The sequence below is a fragment of the Scylla paramamosain genome, chromosome 1, assembly GCF_035594125.1.
Source record: "Scylla paramamosain isolate STU-SP2022 chromosome 1, ASM3559412v1, whole genome shotgun sequence".
NCBI classification, from domain to species: domain Eukaryota; kingdom Metazoa; phylum Arthropoda; class Malacostraca; order Decapoda; family Portunidae; genus Scylla; species Scylla paramamosain.
The window spans coordinates 34,795,193-34,813,369 of NC_087151.1; the positions used below are offsets into that span (position 1 = coordinate 34,795,193).

General features: G+C 47.9%; 1 protein-coding gene across 3 annotated transcripts in view; it reads left to right on the plus strand.

The window, feature by feature from the left end:
- The window catches only part of LOC135104575 (zinc finger protein 704-like), a 105,538-nt gene that overhangs the window by 33,117 nt on the left and 54,244 nt on the right, over window positions 1-18,177 (plus strand). For all 3 annotated transcript variants that reach the window (XM_064012131.1, XM_064012132.1, XM_064012133.1), the window contains exon 3: window positions 14,343-14,570. In XM_064012131.1, the coding sequence (XP_063868201.1) occupies window positions 14,349-14,570 (222 nt within the window). In that variant the 5' untranslated portion in view covers window positions 14,343-14,348. The remainder of the gene's footprint in view (window positions 1-14,342; window positions 14,571-18,177) is intronic.

The following is an 18,177-nucleotide window of genomic DNA, read 5'->3' on the forward strand; positions in this document are numbered from 1 at the left end:
ATGAACTATCGCTGTTCATTATGGTGAGGGCCCTCCATCATGGATAGGACCGACCACTCCATTTATCTTGGGGTCCGCAGAACCCCAGTGCTCGGCGACTGTGTAAGCCTCTTATAATGTGAAGCCGTGAAGCACATTCACCATCTTGGCTCACGCTTGCTGGGGTGGTGAGATGTGTTGCGGTCCGGCGCGTGGCCTCGAGTGGTGCAATGCAACGACTCGTCAAGGTTTCGCAAATTGATTTATGGACCTGCTCGTTCCTCCATGACGAATACCACCAAGCCTTCTCGTGTTAATGGTGGTCTTAAGTCTTTGGAGTGAAAGAGAGAGGGAAGGGGCGTGGAGAGGCAGGGTGACCATGAGAGGCGGAATGAGTGGTGTGTCTCTGTGCCAGGTAGGGTGATAAGGTCCCAACGGTCTTTCCGGAAGGTCAGGGCCGGGCGTGTCTCTAAGCAGTCAGGTCAGGTGAGGCAGCACCACACCACTGACTGTGTGTGTGTGTGTGTGTGTGTGTGTGTGTGTGTGTGTGTGTGTGTGTGTGTGACGTCTCCACCATTCTTTATTATATCAGACATCACCAAATGTGACGGCAGCTGCCCCACCTTTCCGCAGATTGCTGTGACGTACAACCAGTGTGCATGTGTGTGTGTGTGTGTTCCTCACACGTGTGCTATGCGAGGCGAGGCTAAGGGCTTGCATTGCCGTGGCAGGGCCCGCAGATCGCCGCCGAGTTACCACGCACCACGGCAAGACTGATTCGTTGTCGCAACCAAGCTGTCTCGCGGGGCTTTTCGCTGCGCTGGCTGACGCGCCTGTCGATGTGCTGCAGCAGGTCGTTGAAGGCTGCAACCCAACACTCCGCTTGTCTCCACGGCGAGGGGCGTGGATTCGTATCGCCGGGCGAGGGCCACTTAACGCTGACGCTTGCGCTCCTCATCCGCTGTGTGTGTGTGTGTGTGTGTGTGTGTGTGTGTGTGTGTGTGTGTGTGTGTGTGTGTGTGTGTGTGTGTGTTATCCACGACACGGTAAAAAGGCTTACGATGGCGATAAGACGGAGAGGAGCGAAGAAACATTTAACCCGGCCGTCAAGAAAGGGCTGGTTTGTTTTACTTCCCTGTCATCGCAGCCAAGACCGCCAATATATATTGTTATTTAGTTTAGACGCAGTGATGTGTATCGTAGTGAAAAAAAATGAAAGTAAAATCTAGACGCGAATGTCAGACTTACTTTGTATAAGTTAGGAAAACAAATAACAGAGCATGGGGCATGATGATGGTATTTGCATTCGAGAACGATGTATTCCTGAGAGGGAGAGATGGGCGAGAGCAGTGTTGCAGAATTTCCCGAGAGAGCGTGTAATGGCAGATAATCTTCCTCGCCCTTGACGGGACTGGCGGTTTAATGGTGTGCGTCCGTTTGTCTTCTCAGCAAGCATAAAGCGAGACCAAAAGATTTCTGAGCTCCTTCACGCGTGGTGCTAACATTCTACAAGACTTCAGTGATATGTTGCTCGAGCAAAATTTACTCCTTTAGTGAATGTACACTTTTTGTCATTTTTTCTCCGCTTGAATGAAGATACGAGTTCGAAAGAAGAGTTCATGTGTGATGATCGTGTTTCCCGTCACGACACTACTGCCAGACCACAAGGGATGGATGGCAAACATGACGTGCATTGCCGATGACAGTTTGGCACTAGCGGAAGGAAAACATGTACGATACTTCCAGCACTTGTGACCTCAGACTGTTAGAAGCCGGTGATGGACTGGTGTATAATAATCCGGCTCTGAGATGGAGGCTGTATTGTGCGTGGGAGAAAAGGAGGGAGGGAGGGAAGGATGGAGAAGCTCATTAGTGGACACGAACATGAAGCACGGCAAGCGGGGCTGCGTAACGGTTAGCGTGACAATGCGATGATCTCACCTCAGCTGTAGTTTACATCGAAACTTTAATGGCTCACACCGGCCATAAACTACAGATTGTCGGGCGTTTTTATTCATTAGTATGCGTGTATGTGTCTGAGAAGTGTGTGAGCCTCAGCACGCACCAGCCCTGCACCTCCGCCCGGCGTGCCCATCCCGCTTCACCCCGCTCAGACCTTGACCTTTGCGTCGTCTGGCTTGATGCAGTGTAATCAAGTCGCCGCGGCTCACAACTGAGGTGTATAACTTGATATATGTACTTAATCTGATAATAGAACAAGACAGCGCGACAAATGACTCAACATCTACAGTGTCGGTGGAAGTAGTCGTATTTTTAGGTCCTCTGGCCTGGACACCAAGGATGGTTCCAAGATCACTGTGGAAGGACCTTAGACTGTTATGAGGCAAGAGTGGCTGGAAAACATTAACACCACAGGAAAATCCTTCACCTAATATAAGTGATACTATTACTACTACTACTACTACTACTACTACTACTACTACCACTACCACTACTACTACTACTACTACTGGAATGGTGCGGACAGTCAGGGCTGGCGGGAGTGGGTCTAGACGGGACGTGGTAACAGATGGCGAGTGTTGACACCCAGTACACGGGGCTTCTTATCGTTACCATCGCAAGACGAGGCCAGGTGTCCCTGTGTCACGTGCAGGCACGCGGAAGGAGAGGCCAGTGACAGTAGTGGTAAGGCGGCAGGAAGAAATGACACTGAATTATCATGACTGTAAATATTGAGATGAAATTGCACCTCACCACAAGAGAGAGAGAGAGAGAGAGAGAGAGAGAGAGAGAGAGAGAGAGAGAGAGAGAGAGAGAGAGAGAGAGAAACCTGAATTCATTTAATGTTCGGTGGAAAAACTAGACACACGAAAAAGTGCCGTCAGTTGATATTCGTGTCAGACGTCTTGATGGGAAGTGCCAAGCGATCACTTTATTATTTTTACGCAACTGCAACTCTTTCACACGGTGCTTTGCCTTGAGGGACGGGAACTCTGCCTCACTGTACCTAAAAAAAAAAAAAAAAATCCTGTTGACGACGAAATACTGTAATTCGTCAACCACAAGATCACAAGATAAAAAGAGTTTCGTGACGTAGGTTATGTTCATTCAATGGGAGGCACGAGCCGTTACAGGCAGACCAGGAACTGTGTGGAGTGGTGAGGCCTAAACATTGTAATAAGCGTTTTGACGAGTTGATAACCTCAAGCACACAGCAGGTAAGGAAGACTTAGAGGTGGAGTGGATAGTGGCGGCGAGAGTAGGCCATGGTGATGTTTGTAAATAATGGAGAGAAAAATGCTGTCTAATGTCTAATCTTTCTTTAATCTTTCTTCGTACCTTAAATTACGCAACATGGGACTCGTTTGTCACTGGCTTTAGTATTCTTCTTAACTGGTTGTGGTCTCTCTGTGTAATTCGGTGACCAAAGTCGGAATTAACCACGTATGGGACGTTTTGTATAGGCGGCAAATAATATTAATAAATCGCCAGACATACAAATATACTATACACAACCTCACTTGTAATACGCGGCGCAGTTCTAGCAACTAAATTATACTGAATACCAGAACTCGTGAAAAAGAGTACAAAGGCGAGTGACAAAGCAAATCGTGACGTAGCATGATTCATCGTACAGTCATGGTCAGCAGTCAAGTAACCTCCCACACTCACTTCCACCGTGCCTTGTGTTGTCCCGCAATCTGAAGTCCCTGATTGCCATAGAGTCCATCAGTTGTCTGTTTTTGTTAGGAGACAGTCAACAGATTAAAGGACTTCAGACTGAGGGAAGAGCGCTGGAGACGTGGAAAAAGTGTTAACAGATCTTTGACCGTGATTAACAAGGACGGATTGAATCGGCTAGACATGTTGCCTCATAATAAAGAAAAGATTAAAGGGAATCTAATTATAGTTTCCAGAAGATTCAAACAGTGGTAATAACAGCGAAGATCCACATATAATTAATAGGATGAAATCGAGGCGGAGGTAACAGAACACAAACCCCTGGAGTTTGCCTAGGCCACTATGCTGCGTGTCTGCCTGTAATCTGCTTGTAATTTGTGTTATGTAGTGTTGACAGTGATGCAGTTAAGGATAAATGGTGGTGGTGTGCTGGGCTGGGGCAGGCAGAGACAGAGGCGGTGGGTGTGTTGTATCCATGTTCCATTGTGTAATACTTATCATGTTTTCCTTCACTTGTGTCTGCTTTTCCTTTTGTGCTCCCTTTGTGTTCCTTTGTGTTCTAATCATTCAAACACCGTCTCCACTCATTTATTCATCAGCATTCCTTCCTTGAGCCACCCTGCCTACTGAGTCGCCACTTAACCTTGCTCACCCATAACTGACTCGCCCCAAAACCGTCCGTCACTGAGCCAGGCAGCGCGCCACTCCCCTGACTCAGAGTCACGTATTTTAGACATCAAAAGCCTCTTAGGGACGCACATTAGTATACGTTTGCTTTAATTTTCATATTAATTAGTTCTTTTATGAATCAATTTATTTGTATATGGACGAATCAGATGGTACTACTACTACTACTACTACTACTACTACTACTACTACTACTACTACTACTACTACAGCACGAGATATTTACGTTTGTATCTTACGTCACACTAAACGGAAACTAAACCTTTGATAATGGAGAGAGAGAGAGAGAGAGAGAGAGAGAGAGAGAGAGAGAGAGAGAGAGAGAGAGAGAGAGAGAGAGAGAGAGAGAGAGAGAGAGAGAGAGAGAGAGATAATATACGTGTCTAACAAGCGCACAAACACTTGTATTTTGAATGTCAACCAGCAAAAGAAAAAAAAAAAGAACCAAAAAAGCTTATTGGGATGTTGAGATCGAACGAAGTGGAGGAGGCAGGGGAGGGATAATAATAACAATAATAATAATAAGAATAAGAATAAGAATAAGAAGAAAAAGAAGAATGATGATGATAAGGACGGAGAAAAAGAAGAAACAAATAAAGAAAAGAAAAAAGTAGGGAGGAGGAATATACCCAGCCAAATTCATGTGCCGTTCTCTCCCGCGTCTCTTCATCTTGTGGTGCAGAAGGGAGTGTTACGTTGCCGTGTAATATTCCTGCAACCTACTGTGTCATCTCCAAACCCAAGGCCACGCACTGTCTGCCTGGATGAAAAGAAAAAGAAAAACAAGGAAAAAGTATCGTCATTGAAGGATAGTCAAGGGAAGGGGAGGACAGGGAAAATGAAAAGGAGGAAGAGAGATATGGTCAAATATAAGAGAAGAAAGGAAGAGTCAGAATCAAGGAGAGAGAGAGAGAGAGAGAGAGAGAGAGAGAGAGAGAGAGAGAGAGAGAGAGAGAGAGAGAGAGAGAGTTGCTTTGTGCATCTGACGCGTGAAGGAAGAGTGGGAGTGGGAGGAGATGGAGGTGGTAGAGGGTGAAGAGGAGGAGGAGGAGGAGGAGGAAGAGGAGGAAATACCCGAGGATTTGGGAAATATTGTGGGTTGTAAGACGAGAGAGAGAGAGAGAGAGAGAGAGAGAGAGAGAGAGAGAGAGAGAGAGAGAGAGAGAAGCCGGCCGGTAAAGATGTTAGAGATGAGTTGCGGAGGAGGAGGAAGAGGCGGAGGAAGAGGTGACCCTGAGTTGCGCCTCTTCACTCTCCCTAATGGGTGAGGTTTACGAAGAGGAGGAGAGAAAGAAAGGAGAAGGAAAAGGAGGAGGTAAGAAAAAGCTGACGTAATCCATTCAGGCATTCGAATATTCATGCATATATATAATTATTTAATGTTGAAGGAGGAGGAGGAGGAGGAGGAGGAGAAGAAGGAGGAGGGGGATGAGGAGGAGGGATGAAGATCGGACCTTTTTGGTATTTCCTGTTGGTAGCGCTGTGATGTCTGCTGTGGTGGTACTGGTGGTGTTGCTGTGTTGTTCTTGTGGTCATTGTTGTTGTGATGTTGTTGTCTCTTGCGTCTCCCCTTATAATGCACCACCTCTCTCTCTCTCTCTCTCTCTCTCTCTCTCTCTCTCTCTCTCTCTCTCTCTCTCTCTCTCTCTCTCTCTCTCTCTCTCTCTCTCTCTCTCTCTCTGCTGGGGATGTGGGAGTGACGTGGGAGGACGAACGATTTTGCCGTGGGAAGAGGACAAGACAGAGGTGAGGGAGGACAGTGTTCGAGGAAGAGAGGGAAGGAGGGAGGGAGAATGGTTAGATATTATATTATGGTGGGGTGATGGTGAGTCAGGTGGTTAGATTAACAGGTGGGACAGAAAAAAAAGATGGAGAGAGAGAGAGAGAGAGAGAGAGAGAGAGAGAGAGAGAGAGAGAGAGAGAGAGAGAGAGAGAGAGAGAGAGAGAGAGAGAGAGAGAGAGAGAGAGAGAGAGAAGTGGTTAACCTTAAAAGTGTTCACGTGCATGTCCCTTTTTCTTCTTCTTCTACTACTACTACTACTACTACTACTACTACTACTACTACTACTACTACTACTACTACTACTACTACTTCCTTGTGTACACGTACGTACGTATAAAACATTATTATTGTTATCATCATTATTAGGGCACCAAGCATCGTCGTCTTCATGAGGTATACTATTATTATTATTATTATTATTATTATTATTATTATTATTATTATCGTTGTTGTTGTTGTGGTTGTTGTTGTTATTGTTGTTGTTGTTGTTGTTGTTGTTGTTGTTGTTGTTGTTGTGTTTGCGATTATCGTCATTATCATTACTGTCTGTCTGATCAACGCCACCACCAACGTTCCCATTCTCATCATCATCGCTAATATCATCATTATCATTACTGTTATTACATATCACCATCATCGTCATTATAATCATCGTCATCATCATCGCTATCATTATTATCATTGTCATTGTCGTCGTTATCGTGTCATTAATAATCACGACCATGTCACTTACAGTAAATATGATGTTTGTTTTTGCTCTCAGTAATGTTTTGATAAGCACCAGTGGTAACTGACTGGCCTTCTCTCTCTGTTTAGCAAGATTATATTATTATTATTATTATTGTTGTTATTATTATTATTATTATTATTATTATTATTATTATTATTATTATTATTATTATTATTATTATTATTATTATTATTATTACTGAGATTTGGCTCTTGCTAATGTTGATGCAGCTTGTAATAATTGTTGTCATTACAATCATCATCATCATCATCGTTATTTGTTGAAGCTATCACGCAGTAATTTTAAATTAGTTCACACACACACACACACACACACACACACACACACACACACACACACACACACACACACACACACACACACACACACACACACACCAAAACACCATTAGTATTTTTTTCTCCTACTGTGCCGCCCCTCCCTCCACTCCTTTACCACCACCACCACCACCACCACCACCACCACCACCACTAGCCTTGTCAACCGTCCTGCCTTACATGGTAGCTCTTATGCCAAGGTTTACTTCCGCACCACCACTACCATCACCACTTATGCAATTACCATTACTATCACTTCCTTCTCTCACCATCACCTCCATTAGTGCTTCCTACTGCCACCACTATCACCACCATCACTGTCACCACCATCATACCCTAAAAACATTAATTAAGGTCGCGCATGTTATTTAGATATCTCACCACCACCACCACCACCACCGCCACCACCTCCATCACCACCAGCCTTGAGAGGGAGGTCGCCGCGACACCCCCCACCGTGGCGCCTTCCGTAAAAGACACACACACACACACACACACACACACACACACACACACACACACAGAGAGAGAGAGAGAGAGAGAGAGAGAGAGAGAGAGAGAGAGAGAGAGAGAGAGAGAGAGAGAGAGAGAGAGAGAGAGAAGCATCTCATGTAATCTAATTATGACTGCAACCTCCAGCGTAGTAATCGCCTCAAGTACTCTTTGAATAACTGCATCTGACGCTTAAACAGTCGTGCATACCTCTCTCTCTCTCTCTCTCTCTCTCTCTCTCTCTCTCTCTCTCTCTCTCTCTCTCTCTCTCTCTCTCTCTCTCTCTCTCTCTCTCTCTCCCTCCTCTGAGCTTAGTGTGCCGGAAGCCTAACCTTTATTACCATTTTTTTTTTTAATGCAAAGAGCCATCCCGTGGAGCTACAGTATATAGGATACGCAGAGTCGGCCACTCTCTGCGCCATTATACCATTGTTCGAATTGTGCCATCGAGTGGAAGTCATTAATATTCCTTAACGCCGTGCCGCTGTTGACAGTACAACTCTTGTTGCTTCATCTGAGCAACACTTGGAGATTGTGCACTGAGATGCTAACTGAAAGATGTGAACTTCTCGATCACTCGTCTTACTGTCAGTGGAGTCTTTCGAATTAAATGTTGTAGTTGTTACAGACAACTTTATGGAATTGAGGAGGAACCATGGCGGTTAAAAGGTTCATAGGAGCGAATCTTAAATCCTCACTACCTTCCTTGTCTTAGCTCGCAGTTACTTATCTTTTCTTACATACTTGCAGGCATTGGGTTCTCAAAGAGGGCAAACAGGTTATACGTGGTTGAGTTATTAAATTCTCTCCTTCAGTTTTGAAAGTTTTTGTATTGCGTCCCCACCATACTCAGTTTCATTAATTCCTGCTTCCCTTCTGGCGGAACGTCGCTAGGCATGGGAGGCGACGACATATTGACAGTGAAAGTGATGAGCTCAAGGTTTTTCTTTATTAACCCTCCTTGGGCGAGCTGGTCCTGCCCCAAGAGACTTGACACATCCACCTCTCTTGAGCCGCCGCCGTCGCCATCTGGCCTACAGACTGTGCTCTGGATCACCGCGCAGGAAACTTCCCTCCTAATCACCACTTGTGCGTCTTGATGATCACAGCGAAACGAGGTGACGAGTCTGACTTCAACAACTTAGGCAGATGAGCACAAGTTTACGTAAATTTGTTATAGTTGCTGTAAAGCTGAATGAATACAAGTAAACAGCAAGCAGCAACGTACGTTTAGCTCCTGAATAAAGTTTAGTATAACCAGGTTCAGTACAAAGGATGAGGGAAATGTTATAAAGTTTTATTTTCACCGAAATTCGACAGTGTTAGTTAGTTTGGACTCGGAAGGACTTAATTTTTAGTGTGTGTGTGTGTGTGTGTGTGTGTGTGTGTGTGTGTGTGTGTGTGTGTGTGTGTGTGTGTGTGTGTGTGTGTGTGTGTGTGTGTGTGCGCGCGCGCGCGCTTGCGTGCGTACTAGTACGTGTGTTGCACCGCACAGTGGGTCAGGTGCGTTGGCTAGGATATACACGTGCCCCTTCCTGCCCTGAGGCTGTGCAGGTCTGCGAAGGGGAGGAAAGGCGATGTCTGTCTGCACATTCTCTCTCTCTCTCTCTCTCTCTCTCTCTCTCTCTCTCTCTCTCTCTCTCTCTCTCTCTCTCTCTCTCTCTCTCTCTCTCTCTCTCTCTCTCTCTCTCTCTCTCTGATACGAACTCAGAATCCACCATACGAGCCGCGTGGTGTCTTCCGAGCCATCCACATTCCTGCTGTCTGCCGCCGCCTCTCGTGTGGCTGTGGATCTGCTGGGGGCTTGTGTTCCGTGGCTTGTGGTTCTTGTGCAGGTGTAGCGTTGCGGCGCGTGACTCCTCTCCAGCGTCCCTGTGAGCGAGGAGTGCAAGCCTTCACACCATAATCAGAGGTGTCAAGAGGCGTGTGTGTACAGCCACTATCGATGCTCGTGTTTGTGGGTTATTTCGCTACGTGCCTCGGTTATCGCGCCAGGCTTCTCACGGCGCTTAGGTGAGCGTGAAGTTGTTTGTTGAATGACTCGCGTTTTGAGCGTAACCAAGGTGTGAGGTGTACGAGTAGGGATGAAGCCTGTAACGCGTCACCCCCACACCCCCTGGTCCGTCCACCTCCTTCAGTCAGGCGGTGAGGGACGACGGGTTGGTGGGTTGGCGTGTTGGGCGGCCCGTGTCCTGCCCCGAGGCTAGGCCAAGACGGCCCCGGCACCGGTGCAGCGGAGGCCCGTTAGGGGGCACTGGAGGCCTCCTGAAGTTCGCTACTGCTGGGGAGTGTGCCAGCGTCGACACAGAGGAGTAGAGAAGGTGGCCAGTGAGTGGTCAGGGGCGAGTATTGGGACGTGACGGGGGCGTGGCATCGGTTGAGGGAAGCAGGAGGATTTGCGCTTCGTCGGCGAGGTGGAGATTAAAGTTACACTTAGGTAGCGAAAGTGTGTTCTCTGCCCTCTTGTCAAGTGAGGAGAAGCATGTAGAGGAGGAGGAGCAGGAGGAAGTAGTAGAAGAGAAGAAGCAGGATCTTTGAAAGAGGGAAAAAATCAAGCTCACCATCACCGCCATGTTTCGTTCCTGTATTCGTTGTGTCGGCATCATGACCCGCTTGTGTATGTATGTCTAGAGAGAGAGAGAGAGAGAGAGAGAGAGAGAGAGAGAGAGAGAGAGAGAGAGAGAGAGAGAGAGAGAGATTGTAACGTAGGAATAAAATAGCTTCAACATATGTAACGTCAGATGTATGTATGAATGTACTCGTATTGGTGCTGTAACCTTCTTGGTATATAGAGCGCAAGTGTTGCTGTGTTTTAACCCACTTGATTCCTCCCTCCCTTCTTCCCTTCCTTCATCCAAACCATCCCTCCGCCTCTTCACTTCCCTTCCCTTCCTTTCACTGCCCCCTCCATCCCCTCAACCCTTCCTTTCTTTCCTTCTGTGCTTGCCAAGACCACACCTGGCAGGGAAAAAAAAAGTGGGGTAGTGAGAGGGGCTCGTGTTAGAGCATTTGGGGTAAAGGGAAGTTGGGCGGAGGTGGGGAGGTGAGGCAGGGTAGGGAGTAGTAGATGCGCCGTGACCGCCCCTGCCATATTTCCTGCTGGTGTGGGCGCCTCGCTTTAGTGACTCAACGTTTCGGTGGTGAGTCAAGCGGTGGGTTTCACGAGAAGTGTGGCCACCAACAGTGTGATCAACATTCACCAACACTGCTCTCGTCCTCTCTGTGGTATTTAACCAGTTAATTCTCTCTCTCTCTCTCTCTCTCTCTCTCTCTCTCTCTCTCTCTCTCTCTCTCTCTCTCTCTCTCTCTCTCTCTCTCTCTCTCTCTCTCTCTCTCTCTCTCTCTCCTTTGTTCCTCACGTGTGTGCATGCCATTCCACACACTCAGTTTTCGGGCTTTTCACCACCGTGCTGACAAGGAGGGTGTAATATGAGCCTACAAGCCTAGTAGAGCGGCCCTGTCTACTACAGCGTCAGCTATTACTGCTACTACTACTGCTGCTGCTGTTACTACTACATAGTAACAAAAAATTTCTTTCCCTTTCTTTTAGTAATCTCCTGTGATCCTTTTTAATCCTGTACCATCTCCTCCTCCTCCTCCTGCTCCTCCTCCTCCCCCTCCTCCTCCTTCTCCTCCTTCTCCTCCTCTTCCTATTACTACTACTGCTACTACTACAAATACCCATATAAGAAGACAACAAAAATAACCAACGATGAAAGACTGAAAACTGCGTCACTTTCAGCAACAGACTACTAAAAGAATGGAAAGAAAGAAAAATGTTTTATTGATTCACCAAGAAAAAAAGATACAGTTGGACGTAATTTATTTTAGGTAACAACTTGTCAGTGTATTGTGTAAGTGGTGATGAAAGTTGGTACGTTCTTGTGTGTGTGTGTGTGTGTGTGTGTGTGTGTGCGCGAGGGTTCATTCTTTCTTTGTTCATCTCCACCCGCCTGCATGTTTTATGATGATTTGAAGGATGAACAAGAAGAGAGAGAAAATAGAACAATGCAAACGTAAAGAGATTAGGGATAGTGAAATGGAACCGATACAATATGGAACAGAGAGAGAGAGAGAGAGAGAGAGAGAGAGAGAGAGAGAGAGAGAGAGAGAGAGAGAGAGAGAGAGACATAGTTGCTATAATTTCCTCTTACTTTGTGTATCACCTTGGAGACCCTTAGAGACCCTACATGTGTGAGTTATTCAAGTACTCACACCATACGCCTTGTCTCCACTTTCTTGCCTCACCCACACACTGCTGCCCACTTCCCTCCCTCACCCCTTACCCACACCCATCTCCGTTCTTCCTGAAACCGCACCACCGGCACTACATTCTAAAACGGCAGAGGACTCAAGAAGGGCAGAAAATTGCTCCCGCTGCCTGATCCTGTGGGCGGTTCACTCACCCTGATGCCTCCCGTCCCTTGACGTGCCAGCGGGGTGTCCGTGAAACGCTTGTGTCTCCTTTCCCCGCCCGCCTGCCACCTGTATCCTGCCCTCCGCCCTCCGTTCATGGTCAAGGCAAACACACACACACACACACACACACACACACACACACACACACACACACACACACACACACACTTCACCATAATTATAGGGTGCGGCGACGCAGGTACGAACTGTGTGTGTGTGTGTGTGTGTGTGTGTGTGTGTGTGTGTGTGTGTGTGTGTGTGTTGAGGCGAGGGGGTCAGTCAGGGAGGATGGATTAGAGGGAAGGGGAGGGAATGACAGAAGAAGAGGAGGAGCAGGAGGAGGAAGGAAGGGGTTGAGTGGGGTAGTGGATGTCAGTTTTCCTCACGATTACTCCTTGTGTTCTTGTGTATAACTCCTCCAGCTATTACTTTGCCACCTCCACTAGTCTTCCCTCCCTCTCCTCTCCTTCCCTCCCCTTCCCTCCGTCAAACTCCGTCACTAAAGCGCACTCTGTCCTTCTTAATTTCTCCCTGCTACTCGCTTCTCCCTCCCTTCTCTCTCCTCTCCCTTCCTGCTTCCCTCCTCCCGCCGCTTTGTCGTTGTGGTGGTGTTATGACGCGTTCACACCGTGCGGGTTCAAGCTTGAAAATTTAGGTTTAAGAAAGAGATAGAAGAAATTGGTTCTCAAATAGAGTGGTAAATGAATGGAACGGACTCAGTAATCAAATTATTAGTGCTAAAAGATTAGGGAGCTTTAAGAGAAGATTGGACGGATTTGTGGTTGGGGATGACATGTGGAAATAGGTGCCAGGCTACTGTGTTTGTGTGTGTATGTGTGTGTGTGTGTGTGTGTGTGTGTGTGTGTGTGTGTGTGTGTGTGTGTGTGTGTGTGTGTGTGTGTGTAAAGGCAACGTTGACCCTTGTGTATTATTGCTAAGGGGCACTGTTGTGTGTCTGTTGACCGTGGTAGCCTGAGGGGGATGCAGGAGTCAAGGCTCGGGAGTTAAAATGGACCAGTATGGAGTTGAAGTCATTGTTAGTTGATGGCGCTGCGGGCGAAGAACTTCCTCTCTTCTCACCTCCTTTATTTCGCCTACTTACAGTTTTATTTTTTGTCTTTTCTTCATTTCCTTTCTCTCCCTTAACCTTGTTTTTTTCATTTTAATTTTTTTAAATAATTTCTGGTTTTATTACTCCTCCACGGCGTGTTGCCCGAATTGTTGCGTCGTGCTTTCTTTGTTATTCGTATCTCTGGTGTGTGTGTGTGTGTGTGTGTGTGTGTGTGTGTGTGTGTGTGTGTGTTCAGAGGGAAATTATTTGACATAGGGTAGTACTGTTCTCTCTCTCTCTCTCTCTCTCTCTCTCTCTCTCTCTCTCTCTCTCTCTCTCTCTCTCTCTCTCTCTCTCTCTCTCTCTCTCTCTCTCTCTCTCTCTCTCTCTCTCTCTCACACACACACACACACACACACACACACACACACACACACACACACACACACACACACACACACACACACACACACACAAGGCTTCTTTGCTAAGTCCTCGACCCACACTCTTTGATACTCCGCTCATAATTGCGCGTGGATGCAATACATCCTTCTCTCTCTCTCTCTCTCTCTCTCTCTCTCTCTCTCTCTCTCTCTCTCTCTCTCTCTCTCTCTCTCTCTCTCTTCTCCCCCTCCCCCCATTAACATTGTGGAAGGTAATGTGGCAGCGAGAGGAAAAAGTGTTCCTCCGTGACCCCGGTCTTGGAAGAACTGTGTCGGATGGGTATTGGGTTACGAAGAGATGTGTGGGTTCTTTACAGCAGGGGTCCGTGTGCCGAGACGAGTGCGGGATAGTGCTGGAAGGACGTGACCTGCTGATGTGCGAGCGAGCGGACGGAAGGAAAGGGAAAGGGGTTGTGTTGCGGTGAAGGGAACACAGGAGAGTGACTTGAGGGGAGATTTAAAAGAATTACAAGGCAAACGGTGGAGTATCGGGTTTCTTCTTGCTGTAGCGAAGCCTCTTCCTCCTTCTCCTCCTCTGCTTCTCTCCACCTGATTCTCCCCGACCATGTGTAGAAGGTAAACGTCTACACCCCGGAGGCTGTGACCCGAGGCGCTGCTGGGCAACTCTTCTCTTGCCCGACTCCACACGCTGTTACTGGCTTTTTTTTTTTTTGTGTGTGTGTGTGTGTGTGTGTGTGTGTGTGTGTGTGTGTGTGTGTGTGTGTGTGTGTGTGTGTGTGTTTTCTCAAGTCTTACGTCAGTGTTTTTCTCCCACGCAGGTGTGATGGGCGACTCAATGTCCCCGGGGTCTTCGGTGTCCTCTGGGGTATGGACCTGGGCAGACGGCTCCTTCTCGTCCTCCTCGTCTTCATCGTCCTCACGTTCCCCCGCCCACCGCTCCGCCACACCCTCGCCGCCACTCTCAGAATCCAGCCCGGCCACCCTTGATGACGGCCTGGAGCTGGATGAGTCACTCTTCGACGACGCCGTCCCCAGGAAACGGCGGGTGAGTACCCGGGGCGGTGTGGCGAGCGGGCGGCCTTTGTTGCGGCAGACTTGCTGGTGGGCCGAAGCCTGGCGCAGCGAGGGGTGTCGGGTCCGCCTCCGCCGCTGTGTCGGGCCGCACGTTCACACCAACACACGCTATTGTTCACCTGTTGGTGCCTTTCGTGTTCCGTTACTGGACTGGTAGTCATCAGTGCTATGGTAGTTGCCGGGGGTAGGGTGAGCGTGGGCGTGGCAGGGCAACACACACACAGGGAGACCTGGTGTACCTTGGCAGCTCATGACAGTATAGGGTGCCCTGGGGAGCGTCATGGGCGAGGAGGAGTGCCGGCCGGGTGTCAGAATCAGCTGGTGTTCTGGCGCTGTGCCAAGAGTGTTGCCACATGGAGGGCGTGTGATTTCGGTCTGCGCCACTCGTGGGTACGTACACACTCCATAGTTATCGCTTCATTATGAGCCTGATAGTACCGGACTGCCTGTCTCTGGGCCTGGGGGGAGGGCAGGCACATGGGTGGTGGGCAGTGGGTAAAGGAGGAGGCTCATGGTGCTGGGCGGGGCTGCTTGGAAACTAAAAATAAATCACTAGTAAATGAAGCTGACCCGCGGACACCATTACTGGGTTTGTACCTTGTTGAGAGAGAGAGAGAGAGAGAGAGAGAGAGAGAGAGAGAGAGAGAGAGAGAGAGAGAGAGAGAGAGAGCATTGGTGCCTCCTGTTGCGTTCGAAGATGATAATGACGTCACATGCACCCACTGCCTCTCTCTCTCTCTCTCTCTCTCTCTCTCTCTCTCTCTCTCTCTCTCTCTCTCTCTCTCTCTCTCTCTCTCTCTCTCTCTCTCTCTGTGACTGTCTTTCCTTTTCCTTCCCACTTCCTCTCTACTCTGAACGTCATGGACCACAAAAATAAAATAAAAAAATAAACTATTATATGTTTGAGTCAGTGGAGAGAGAGAGAGAGAGAGAGAGAGAGAGAGAGAGAGAGAGAGAGAGAGAGAGAGAGAGAGAGAGAGAGAGAGAGAGAGAGATGGGGGGGATGACTGACTGCCTGCCTGTCTGCCTGCTTTTCCTTCCTCAGTCACCTCCACCCCAAAAGAGGCGCTGACACCAAGATTATGCAGCTGAGCTTTGACCTTAATTGCCTTGAACACCCGCTTATTTTCCCTCCCCCTTGATGATGATGATGATGATGATGATGTGCCTGCCAAACAACACGACTGTTGTTCCCGCCGCAAGTTTGCCTCACTAAGCGCCGCCGCGGACGTGACGCAAGACGGGGAAGTGTTACACCATCTGCCTGACTTGACTTTATCGGTAATCCCGCCCTACGTCACCGGGGATTCTCGAGTCTCCTTAATCTTCCTGGATCACCTTGGTGGATTTAGTAGGGACGTATATTCCCAGTAAGTCGAACCGTGACGTGGCGCGGAAGGAAGGCACGGGGAGTCAGTCACTAAGCCATCATCCATCCATCCATCCATCAGGTGTGTCTGTCTGTCTGTCTGTCTGTCTGTCTGGGAGTCTTGATAGAAAGACTGACCGACGGGGATGGCTGTGTGTGGAATGCATTGCTACATGTCTATCTGTAAAGAATGGCATGATTTTCTCGTTTTAGTATGTATTATCTATTATTATTTAGTAGTATTAGTATTATTAGTATTATTCTCTTCCTCCTCCTCTGCTATGCACTCGAAGATTTTCGCTGGAGGAAGAACGTTGTGCATCAACATGACTATTTGCTCTGAAAGATAATGGAGTGGAGACAACCTCGACGTTGTTTGCTCGTGCCAGGGCAAGAGGAGCAGAGAGGCGTGGTGGCGTGACCCTGAGACATGGTCCGAAAATACAGCTCGCAGTGTCTGGACGAGTGTCGACATGCGCTGTACGGATGGGCACGAGATCTGGAGGGGCAGGTTCAGCGGCGGACGCTTCAGTATGCCCTCCACTCTGCCCTTTGTTCTTGCGTTGCTCTATAAATGAACACTCATGTAATGCCTGTCAGGGAACACCCCGCACGTCTTGCCTCCCTGACTCACTCGCCACCACGTTCTTGGTCACGAAAAAAAGAAGACAAGACACTGGACAAATGAGGCCCATCAGGTGCTTATGTGTTTATTTGTTGGATTTATTAATTTCTTATGTTTATTTTCTTGCTCCCTAACCACAGCCAAGCCTAGCCTTGCTGGATGGGGCGGGGGTCGACTCTGATGGCGTCCGGCAAGGAAATAAAAGAAATATCATGACGCTGGTGAAAGGAGACGAAAAATATCGTTGCAACACAGCTTTCCGCTTGGCTGCCGCAGGTGTGCTAGTCCAAAGAAATAATAAAGCCGGGGGAGGAGGAAAAAGCAAGTGAAATCAAGCCAGTAGCCGCGGGGCATTCAGCACCAACATGGCCGGCGACCAGTGGGCGCTGGGAGGCCCGTGTGATGCAAGGAGGCTGCTGCTGTTCGTGCTTCTATATCTCTGTATTGTCATCATTTAATAATAATGATGGTAATGACAGTGAAAAAAAAACAATAATAATAACAATTATTATTATTATTATTATTATTATTATTATTATTATTATTATTATTATTATTATATCATTAACAACAACGTCAGTAATATGAACGGCGTTAGTCCCAGCGCATGGTGGCCAAAGCCTCCGTGACGCCACACTTTACTCTGCTAAATTGGATGTGAACACGCGAATCAATTTATATTGCAAAATATAAAATTAGACGCCTGTTATCACCCTTCGAATTGAAAGTTCAGCTTTACCTCCGATTCATTGTTTCAATCACACGTTTAGTCAAATAAGTATAAGGCGGCGCGTGGCTGCGTGTGTCGCACGGAGGCGGCAAGTCGTAGCGGGGCGGGATTCTGGGAAAATCTTGTTACATAAAACGCATAAGAAGTCGGGTAATTGCAGGTCCTGTTGGCAGATAGTTCCATGGCAGCCACGTGCTCACGCATCTACCCATTTGTACACACACACACACACACACACACACACACACACACACACACACACACACACACACACACACACACACATATTGCCCTCACCTGATCCTGTCTTTACATAATATCGCACACCACCAAAAATACATCACGTTTTAAATTCCTCCTCCTCCTCCTCCTCCTTACGTCGCATCACCTCGAGGACTTAGTTGACGGGAAATAAGTCCTCACTGACCGTGACATTATTACTTAGGGAGCAGCACGTGGAATGAAGCCTTGTGCTGGTGCTTGTGTGTGTGTGTGTGTGTGTGTGTGTGTGTGTGTGTGTGTGTGTGTGTGTGTGTTTCACTTGTATTTGTTTTTATCGTTGTGTGTGTGTGTGTGTGTGTGTGTGTGTGTGTGTGTGTGTGTGTGTGTGTGTGTGTGTGTGTGTGTGTGTGGCCTTGACTGCATTCTCTCTCTCTCTCTCTCTCTCTCTCTCTCTCTCTCTCTCTCTCTCTCTCTCTCTCTCTCTCTCTCTCTCTCTCTCTCTCTCTCTCTCTCTCTCACACACACACACACACACACACACACACACACACACACACACACACACACACACACACACGCGCGCGCGCGCGCCGGCCGGTCTTTTCCTCCCTTAGTCTTACCCTGCCATCACC